Source organism: Ammodytes marinus (assembly GCF_949987685.1).
Source record: "Ammodytes marinus genome assembly, chromosome: 5".
In the NCBI taxonomy this organism is placed as follows: domain Eukaryota; kingdom Metazoa; phylum Chordata; class Actinopteri; order Uranoscopiformes; family Ammodytidae; genus Ammodytes; species Ammodytes marinus.
Genome location: NC_137234.1, coordinates 34,921,752 through 34,933,248, shown reverse-complemented (window position 1 = coordinate 34,933,248; position 11,497 = coordinate 34,921,752). Strand labels below are relative to the sequence as shown.

At 41.4% G+C, this 11,497-nt stretch overlaps 1 protein-coding gene across 1 annotated transcript in view; it reads right to left on the bottom strand.

Moving 5' to 3' along the window:
* Positions 1-1,865: 1,865 nt before the first annotated feature.
* pard6a (par-6 family cell polarity regulator alpha) overlaps positions 1,866-11,497 on the bottom strand; it is a 50,207-nt gene continuing 40,575 nt past the window's right edge. The window contains exons 3-6 of the mRNA XM_080028060.1: positions 10,968-11,254; positions 8,219-8,344; positions 7,414-7,613; positions 1,866-6,865 (exon numbers count right to left, since the gene is read on the bottom strand). Of these exons, the coding sequence (XP_079884186.1) occupies positions 6,562-6,865; positions 7,414-7,613; positions 8,219-8,344; positions 10,968-11,254 (917 nt within the window). The 3' untranslated portion in view covers positions 1,866-6,561. The remainder of the gene's footprint in view (positions 6,866-7,413; positions 7,614-8,218; positions 8,345-10,967; positions 11,255-11,497) is intronic.

Genomic DNA, 11,497 nt, shown 5'->3' with positions numbered 1-11,497 from the left:
GAAATGAATAAGTTAAAGTATTTCCCTATTGTGTTTCTACTGCATGCTAACTAGAGAATGTTTGTATTTTTGCTGTAGTATGTAGAATAGGAAAAAGAAAGAGGTTGAGATTTGGAATGCAGGGACAGCCTATGTTGACCTTGAAGAAGGGTTAGGGGTCAGTATAGTCTGGCTGGCAGGATGTAGACAAGTAGGATCGCGTTGTCAAACTCCTCCCCTTCCTCTTGCTCGCTGTAGCCTAGCGTTTATGCTCCGCTAAGAACGGGGGACAACAGAAAGTGCGAGCGTGTTTGTGGTACGGTTTGATAGTATCCAGCTCATAATGTTGCTGCACACACATTAACGGTGTCGGTCAGCATCTTTTATAACAGGTCCATGGTCGGTATCAAATGTCACTATTTTGAAAGGACGCGTTGCAGCTTCCCGGGCTTAGTGCCGCCCAAGACGATTATGATTGGTTTAAATAAATGAAAACAGGCCAGCCCAGTTTTCTCCCGTATACTGGAGATGATACAGTGTGCTTCCAGACCATTAGCCTGGTGCTACCAGACCATCGTACTTCATTTCATTTGTACAGAAGGTCTGGAAGTGCTGTAATTGGCAAACGTTCACTCACTTGGAGGCGGGTGTCTGTTGAAGTTTAAAACTATTGGATCTGCCCAGTGCCACTCTGGATTAGCCAACCAATCGCATAACGTTTGGTCGTGACGTATGTCATGAGCCGGCTTCTGACGGTGCGTTCCAGTTGTACTGGGAACTCGGAAATTTCCGACTTCATACATATTGTAGTCTATGGATCTACCGGTACCTGGCAACGGTAACTTGCTAGAGCCTAACATTTAGTTATTTGGATGAGAAAGGTTGTAGGCGTCCATACTTTCCCGAGCAGATGCACTGGAACACAGACAGGTCGGAACTCGGAACTACCAAGTCGGAAATTTCCGATTTCCGAGTATAAAGGAACGCAGCATTCAACTGAAACTGGAGCGCGACTTCGACGTCATCGTTCTCAGCCACTCGCTCTGTTCGCTGATTGGACCGGCAGAAATCTGCCTGAGCAGGAACCCATGAATACACCGCACACCCAGACTGACTACTGAAGTGAAATGAAAATTGAGCTGAAGTAGGTAGGATTGGTTTCACCTCTGATACACATTTGACCACACCCAGGTATGCTGGGACTGTGTGTGTTATCATGCAGTGTTCTGTCAGAAGAGACACATACACAGGAGACCGCAGTAAAGCTGCAAAGATTTTGACAGACTCTAACCTCCGGTAGCAATAACTCTAAGGCAAAACGTGATTTAAATATGGTCATAAGACAGACAGTGGGTTACAACCTCATGTTGACCTAAAGCAGACATCATCCTGGCTCCACTAATAACACTGTATCAAAGTGAAAGTATTGAAAATGTTTCCCTTCATGAGAAATCCAAACTTCCTCCAATCATTTTGGCCCTAATCCTCTTCTGTAGAATGAGAGATGGGTCAAAAGGAAAGAAAACACAGAGGAGTGGATAAAGGACAGAATGAGCCATGAGGGGGAAGGGAGGATTGATGAAGGGAGGAGTGGAAGGAAAAAGAAAAGAACAAGGATCAACGTAGAGGGGAAGCATATAATACCATCATAAACACAGATCGTCGTTGGTAAGGCGTCCCCTCCATGGGCCTCGGCCAGCAGCGGACCCGGGTTCGATTCCAGCCTGTGGTCGTTCTCTGCATGTCACTCCCCTCTCTGCCCCATTTCAACTATGTCTCTACACTATCAATAAAAAGCATAAAAATGCCAAAAAAAACAAAAAAACACAGATTGTCTTCATGCCCTTTAATAATACTTTATTTTTCTGATAATCATCTCATTTCATCTTCAATGACATTCACAGTTTAGTCCCAGTAGACTCCTATCGAGAGCAGCTGGGTGTCGCTGCTGCGTGTTACACACACAAATCTCAATACAACTGTCAGGACACCCAGTCAACACTAGCATCCTCAGTGAAAAAGGCACTTCCTTATAGTTTTTACCAAAAAGCTTGTACAGTCAATGTGATGCAAACAGGCCTACACACACACACAGTAGTAAAACAGGGCTGTGACATATAGAGAGCTGTTAACCTCAGAGGGGAGATGTCATTTTAACAGGTACCACACAGTTTTTTTTTCACCTTTTGAACACTTTTCAACTATTACGGTTTTTCAAATTCCACTTCATTAAGGTTACTATAGCCTCAGTCCCATCCATGTGAATGAGCAAAATGACGGTTTGTGCTCGTAGCCATATGAGGTTCAGATGAGAATATCCGTTTTCATCTCTGCAGTAGTACAGGGCGTGTGTTAGAATAGTAGCCACAAGGAACTTTTAAAAATTTCTGTAACAGTCAAATTTTTCCTCTGATGATCATAAATGACCTGTAACAGCAAGCAAAACCATCAGTACACAAAGAATATCATGTTGATATAGTTTTTCATAATGCCTTTGTCATGGGTACGCTTACCCAAGAACAACAGCTGGCGTAGTAAAAAAAACACTACAGCTTTGTCCAAAGGGGCCACTAGAATGAACACAAACTGAAAGTTCCCCGTAGCCACTTTAATTTAGCTTAAAAAAGACTGCAAACCAAAATCTACAGAGCCATCAGATTGACCCTGCGTTCCAAATCGCATACTCTTTCTTTTTTCAATTCTACATACTACATTTGAACATATTTTTAAACATACTAAATCTGATCACAAGAATCCGGACGTCCTAAATCTTTTTTCTACCATACTAAATAGCAGCAAGTATGGGTATTGGAACGCAGGGTACGTCACTACATCACAATGAAAATGGATGATTTGAAGCTATACTAGCCAGTCCACTTAGTTCAAGTGATATAGTCATACAGTTAGTTTTTTTTCTATCCCAATTGCCATACTAGCCTGTTATCGCCCGCCTACGTACTTCCGCTCAATTGTATAACGCAGTACCAGTCTTGGTCGCAGGTTTTCTCCGTCAGATTTTTTGTCAGTCCAATCAGCGAACAGAGGGAGTGGCTGAGAACAACGACGTTGAGGTCGTCCGCCAGTCAGCAGTCGGCGCATGACATACGTCACGACCAAACTTTATGCGATTGGTTGGCAGATCCAGAGTGGGACGTGGCAGATACAATAGTTTTAAACTTCAACAGACACCCGCCTTCAAGTGAGTTAATGTTTGTCAATTGAGCGATTCCAGACCTTCTGTACAAATGAAACAAAGTACGATGGTCAGGTAGGACCAGGCTATCGCCATATGCTTGGAAACACATGAATGTGGTAGGGGGTTAAAGACACAGCTCAAACACTGATGGCTTCTGAATCCATCATTTTCTTGTCTACCATACAGCATGTGTATACATATGATATAAAGCTGAGTTTAAAAGCCAGGCTAGCAGTTTTCTTTGTGCTAAGCTAGGATAAACATGGTCCTGAATCAGTATACTTTAAATAACCTGGGTAAGAATAGTGGCGTGTTCACTCTGAATGAACTGGCTATAAGCGCCCCGAGATAAACATGAGCTGCTTATTTATTATGAAGAATATATAAACCATAGTAAGCACATTATCATTTCAGTTTATTTTGTACGTTAGTGGTAAGATTTACTCAAACATTGCCATTCAGTAAGGCCGGTCCAATTTGCCCTGCCATGTAAAACACTTGATTTTAAATTGTAAACCATGATGGATGTCCATTATTTCAAAGGCTGAGCTCGCTTTGTAGTGACATCACAGTCAGTATAAATGATTCATACAATTCTAGATAAAGTTATTATTATTATAAGCCACGATGAGAGCCATGGGCTGTGCTGACGTGCACATACCAATGGTCCTACTACCTTCTGGGGGAATATTCCAGGATTTTTCCATCATTCTACATGGGACATTGAGACTTATGAAAAGAACAAGCTTCAAAAACATGTTTAGCCTATAACAGACGTCCTTCATCTTAAATTAAACCACTAAACAGAACACTGTGTGTGTGCGTGGTGTACACACACTCAGCAGCAACCTATAGCACATGCACACACACACACACACACACACACACACACACACACACACACACACACACACACACACACACACACACACACACACACACACACACACACACACTGCTCCTCTCAGTCTCTCATCTCTTTCATATACACTTTACAAGACTAAGAAAAATAACTCTTCATATTTTACACATATTATATAAAATGATTTCTAAGACATACAAACTTCTCTCAGGTAATGAGAATTTTACATTGATATTTGACAGTAACATATTATGTTAAAATGGATGAGTGGGTTGTGTGTGTGTGTGTGTGTGTGTGTGTGTGTGTGTGTGTGTGTGTGTGTGTGTGTGTGTGTGTATTAAGCAGATGTTGAACTCATCAAACTTTGGGTTGCACTGGTAGCCTTTTATCAAGCAACATTTTCCGAGAGCTAGTGTGTATTATTATTAGCGGCTAAGTCAACTTAGTGGAGAGTTAAGGGTTCCTTATTGTAAAGATAATAAGTGGCCAGGGTTTGACTGAAGAGGCCACATCTACTGATGCTGGCTAGCAGGTATTCCTTTAGTTGGGGTAGGACTGGAATAATTGGTCTGCTACAGGGAAATACAAAGGAGTTCTGTATAATACATCAATTGGAATATTATGATTTTTATTCCTGATGAACAACATAGAATAGCATACAGTATAGTAACTTTAGTGGGGGGCAGGCTGACAGTTATTTATTTATGATCCCTTGTTCATCTCCTGTTGTACTCATGTAGCTGATATAATTTAGTAAAACTCTTTAGTGACTTTAGCCGGAGCAAATAGACTTGATGTGTGTAATTGGAAGCAGAACGTGACACAGTAAACAAAGAGTGCAGTGTGTGACTGAGCCAGCCAACATTTCTGACTGTAAGGCAATACCCCCAGAGCTCACACACACACACACAAAGGCACGCACGCACGCACGCACACACACACACACACACACACACACACACACACACATTATTATGACAACACTGTGTCCCATACTGTGTCTCTGACTGTTCAAACAGTAGAGGTATTTCCTTATGCTGACCCCTGCTCCCTGATGCTGAAAAGTGTGTGTGTGTGTGTGTGTGTGTGTGTGTGTGTGTGTGTGTGTGTGTGTGTGTGTGTGTGTGTGTGTGTGTGTGTGTGTGTGTGTGTGTGTGTGTGTGTGCGTGCGTGTGTGTGCAGGTGTGTGCATCTGTAAGTGTGTATGAGTTTGTTTGGGGACTGGTGTCTCTGCTTCTTATCCTTCCAATTTTATTTGAAAATCATAAAAATTAATAATTTCTTACCTACATTGTACACCTAACATTAAACAAACAGGCTCCATCTTCCCCTACAATCCCTTCTAACAGAATATGAACTGATAATAAATTATTTAAAAAACTCAGAATAGTAATGGATATGATTCACAGTAATTAGGTTTCCTTATTATTTGCAGTGCCAGACTGTACAAGCTTAGTCTTCTAGTCTGACAATACAGTAGCACTGGCTACCCTTCCTTTTTTCTTATTGTATCTCTTTTATTTCTACACATTTAAAAGAAAAAGCCCCTTTATAACATGTAAAGCCTCAAATTATTACATCAACAAGATCAATCATGATTATTGTATGAAATCTCATTAAGTTTAAAAAAAAATAATCAAACATAATTACAAGGATTTCTTTGAAATAAATTGTAGTATTGCTGTTCTCATCCCATTGCTTTCCCCTTTGAACAGGTGTCCACCACTTGTGTCCATGTTCTCTGTCTTCTATTTATTTTGGTGTTTTATTTCATTATGTTTCAGTATTCATAAATGCAGCGACCAGCACAAAGCAGAGAGTCTTTGGCACACCGACTGTATGGGCGTCTACACCTGCAGATCAAGGTAATTTTTTCAAGCAAATTAAAAAGCATCTAGTATTAGTTTTTAGTATCATGCTGTTATAGCTGCACATTGGTGGAGAAAAAAACCCTTGCGTTTGCTTTTAGTGAATTTGGCTTTGTGCATATGAAAGGTTGTTCCTCTCCCTCCACCTGTGCACCATGCACCGTAGACACACACACACACACACACACACACACACACACACACACCATTCCAGGTTCAGGAAAATAGCAAACTGTTGTAGCGCTGGTTGAGTTGATCATTGTAGTCAGCAGGGGACTGGTAGGCTTCTGATTGGTCTAACTGCAGGTTTGGGTTTGTAGGTTTTTGAATTCTTGAAAAGCTAGTTTTGAACCAGGATTTCTTAAAAAAATGATTTATTTAAAATGTTGACATCAAACCGCATTCCAGTTCACTCTCCCACTGGCTGCTCTCTATGCGTCCAAATGTGTGTATAGAACCTGACAAAAGCAGCTCTATACTTTACCTCAGACGTATAAAAGATGGCTATTGTAGTCCTATGATCCACCAAGGCTGCTAGAATGGCTAAGGACTCCCATCCTCTTCACAAAGACAAGCTTGTCAGTCAATCAACAGTACGAACCCTTTCAAAGTAAAAGGTGCTGCCGCGTCGTAACATCCCATAATAGTCCTAGCTGTTACAGTGTTATAATGTTGCCGTCCTCTCTCATGCTCTCTGGACTGCTGCTGTTGGATGTGTGGGCGGGGTTTCCGTTGTGATTGGACAACACGGTCATGGAGCTGTCACTCAGGGCGATAGCTGCCACGCTATTGGGCAAGGAGACGCTTTGTGGGAGGGGCCTAAGCACAGTGGAGTTGTGTTGTGAGTCTGTGTTGAGGTTGGTGTTGTGGCTGTTGGCTTCCGTCAGGCAGTCGTTCTCCAGGATGAGGTCGCCTTCCTCATCTTCGTCTTCGTCACTGTCGCCCTCTGCTATGCTGTTGCTGTGTTAACGGAGGACATGTTAAAGAATTCTTCTAGACTGATGTCACATCTCCACCCACCATCCTGCCAAACATATCTGTTTATTCAGCAGCTGTATGCTAGGCTGCATATGATACACAGTAAACCAAGGCCAATTCATACTCTATATGTCCGCGGTGTACGGCTCTGGTATGACCTAAATGTGTATCAATATTATTTGGTTGTCATAAGTCAGACTGTTAGTTCTAGCATCTATTTGGAGAAATGAACAATTGAATGAAGAGACAGTGTTACTTATTGATGATTTTCTGTTCCAGTCTACATAAATTACATATATATTCACCACAATTTAATCTTTCAAAATCAATCTCCTTTTCCATGTTTCCTGCTGCTGCCTGTTGCTATGATATTACTAATGGTTTTAATCCAGTCTCAGAATGCTGTTTGCACCCTGGCACATGTTACATTGAGCGAACAACAGCACACAACTACTTTTTTACTCCTTTGATGGATGAACATCAAAGGAGTAATACAATGGCACTATTGTATTAGTTATCAGGTCATATACCTTGCAGTGATGGGGTTGCTCTGGGAGGCGGGGCTTGGAGAGTCATGTGACAGAGCAGAGCCTCCAGATCCCACTGAGCCCACTGAGCCAGAGTTCCCCATGGAACTCTTACTACCACGATGCACCACGTTGTTCCTCTGGTTGGCCGGTTTCACCGTCACTATCAGGTTGTGACTGTTGGCCACCATCATGTCTGTCACCTTAAATGACAGGAAATAATGTATTAAATAATCTATTGTATGTATACAGTGTAGCACCCTCAGTCCCCCACTATACGTATATGTATATACAACTCAAATACTCAATAACTGATAACTATATAGTTATATATGCTATATAGGGGTGCTAAATGTGGTATAAATATCAGCCTATTATACTGCTAAATGAGAGTGTTTATATAACTCATGGCTCATTCCTTCATTATGTCTGTTTGTAAATGGTAAGACTAAGTTGCAATAAAATAAATTATTATGGCGAGTCAAGAAGACAAACTGTAATTGGATGTTTCAGTTACTGAGTAACACAGTAACTGTGCATGTAAATTGTGACAGTGTGATGTATGCATATGGTTTATAATATGACTGTGTATAGAGAATACTTAGGCTTCTGCCACAAAGAAAAGTTGATGATGAAAGATGATGATTTGGAAAATTGAAAATGAACCGTGTTCCATGTTCTTCACTCAGTGTCTCATATAGAACCAGATTGAATTCCCAGTCTGAAAAGCATTGTGAGGCAATGTGTAGCTTTAGCTCTTGCTTGTCAGCTCTCATACTGGACAGTGTGTGTGTGTGAGTGTTTTTACCTGATCCAAAGATTTTCCTGCTACGTCTATCCCGTTGACCTCCAGGATCTCATCATTGACTCCCAGCAGCCCTGTGCTCTCAGCCAGACCCCCACGCACCAGACGAGAGATGAACACACCAGGCACCTACATGACATTACACAACACAATGATCCTACAGCTCTATGCCACATCTAGACAAGTCAAGTTCACTGAGTAGACACATGTAAAAAGCACTGATTTAAGGCATATTGGTCATCTGTCCATGTTTGGTCATTAGTTATCTAGAGCACAACATGAACAGCCTGAGATCCAGTAAACCACAGAGGAAGTCATCACCCTGACCTTCTTACCCACTTCCCTAGTTCACCTCTTTAAAATTCAAGAATGTTTGCCCTCTATTAAAGTTTATAAACTTCCACTATTATAGGTAGTTTAAACAGTCTGACATATACAGCATATTTTATATATATATATATATATATATATATATATATATATATATATATATATATATATATATATATATATATATATATATATTAGGGCTGTCAAACGATTAACATTTTTAATCAGATTAATCACAGGATTCTGTGGATTAATCACGATTAATCACGATTAATTTTACCATTCGAAATATGCCCGAAAAATTTGAATTTTCTCTGTATATTGTTGTACGAACGGAAAGATAAAGGACAGAAGGTGGATATGTATAATTAGAATTTTTATTAATTGAAAATCCAAATGATGGTTTTAATACTGAAAATAAATTTAAATCAAACGAAAATATATACCTACCACACCATAATTCAATTGGTCTGTCTCTTTACTATGTCTTTGGGCAAATATAGGCTATATAATGGCATTTATTTGGTGAATCTATAGGTTGTGCATTCTTGAATACAACTTGATTACAGTGTGTGTGTGTGTGTGTGTGTGTGTGTGTGTGTGTGTGTGTGTGTGTGTGTGTGTGTGTGTGTGACACGTCCTAGGGGACTGTTCATTTGTGTCTACCCACACACACCTCTGAAAACTGCAGACGTTTGTGTCCTCGCGGGCTCTGAACAGAGTGGACAATGTTTCTCCTCCTGTTGCTCCCGACATCAATTGCCAGCCGCGGCAGTTGATTTTATAAACTATCTATGCCTCCGACACAGACGTGACCGTTAGCAGTTAAAAACACGGCATGGGCTAGCGTGCTGTTATGTTTGGCTGCGCGCAGCTACTGATCCTGGGTCAGCCGCAACGTTTGAGTGGCTGTAGTACAGAGCCGGTGGGATGTACGGGGCGGATCATTCTGCACATGCGTTAATTGCGATAAAAAAATTAACGCATTAATTCCAGAAATTAATCACGTTGCGTTAACGCGATAATTTTGACAGCCCTAATATATATATATATATATATATATATATATATATATAGCAATTTAATGCATTTAGGCATTTAGATGTGGTCAAGACAATGTACTGAAGTCAAACCAAGCATCAGAATGGGGAAAAAGGGGGTTTAGGTGACTTTGAACATGGCATGGTTGATGGTGCACGGCAGGATGGATCCATACTTTCATGTTGTTTACGCCAAATTCTGAATACCCTGGTTGTAACGAGTGGTTATTTGAGTAACTGTTGCCTTCCTATCATCTCGAACCAGAATGCCCATCCTCCACTGACCTCTGACTTCAACAAGGCATTTTATGTCCACACAAATGGATATTTTTTCTTTTTCTGACCATTCTCTGTGAACCCTAGAGATGGTTTAGAGTGAAAATCCCAGTAGATCAGCAGTTTCTGAAATACTCATACCAGCCCTCCTGGCACCCTCAACATTGCCATGTTCAAAGTCACTTAAAACCCCTTTCTTTCCCATTATGTTGCTCGGTTTCAACCTCAATAAGTTGTCCCGTCCAGGTCTACATGCCTAAATGCATTGAGTTGCTGACATGTGATTGGCTGATTAGTTATATGTGTTAACAAGAAAATGAACTGCTGAACCTAATAAAGTGGCCGGTGAGTGTATATATATATACTATACAGGCTGAGTAAATGGCACATTCAGAGCACAGGAGGTGGTTTTCATCTTTAAGAGAGACCACTACAGCATCAAAATGTAGACCCTGTTTACACTAAAAACCGAAACGGTGCATCTGCAAACATACTTTTGCGGATGCAGTTGACTTTTATTTTGAAGTACGCCTAACAGGAAGGTAGCCGCTCACACAGCTCCTTCATAGCCCTGCAGCGCTGCAGTCACTATCAGCATGTCTTCTGTTTTCACAAGTTCAACGCGGTGAAATAAGAGGACAGAAAGCTTCTCATTTACAATACTTGTAACCCTAAGCTTACACCAACCGCTTAATGAACGTTAGTGGCATTCATTTTCGGTTACAGTAAGGTTTTTTGCATCAAATTGTACTGGAAGAGCTATCTACTAGGCTAAGTGTCATCGCTGAGTATTGGCTTGGCATGCGTTTCCTCCGAAAGCATGTGCATGAGTGAAGTTTTCAAATCAATTGCGAATGTGTTAACTTTTTAAACCGTTAAGGGGAAAACGGTTGCGTTTTCACCGTGTAAAGTGCCCCTCAGTGTTAGATCCTTATTTTATAGGAGCTACTGTATATAGGCTCAGTCTTTGTCGCAGTGGACCCGGGTTCGAGATCAACCCAGGTCATTCCCCTCTCTGCCCCATTTCATCACTGCATCTACAAACTGTCTTACAAGCCAAAAATGCCCAAAATAAATCTTAAAAAAAAGAGAACCCTTAGTCTCACCTTCTCCACCCCCTGTGGTGTGACCCGTACACTGACCCCGTCCCGGATGTAGAAGCCCAGGGGTTTGTGTGTGCCGTGCTTGTGTAGTCTGACCCTGCGGTGTGTCTCTGGCAGGATGTCCACGTCGATGATGGAGGACACCTGTCTGAAGTTCTGAGGCAGGCCAATCAGAAGGCTGGATTTGTTCTTAGAGTGTGTGGAGCCTGTGCTGGGTCGCAGGCCTGTTAAGCCCAGACCCTTCTTACGCCTCTGCAGGGAGTTGGTGGGGAAAGCTACAGGTTCACCCTCTGAAAGAAGACACACACACACAGAGAGGGACAAGGAGACCATGGTTACTCATTTATAATGGGAGCTTCTTCAAAATAAATCAAAATGTACAACTAAATAGGGACTTACAGTTTTTTTTCGATCGCTAACCCACAGTGGGCACAAGTAGCTCAATGTGCAAAACTCTAACTACAGTCTGCACTACAGTCACTGGAGCTGAACAGTTCACTTCACCTGCAAAATAGGTTCAGTGCAGCAAACAC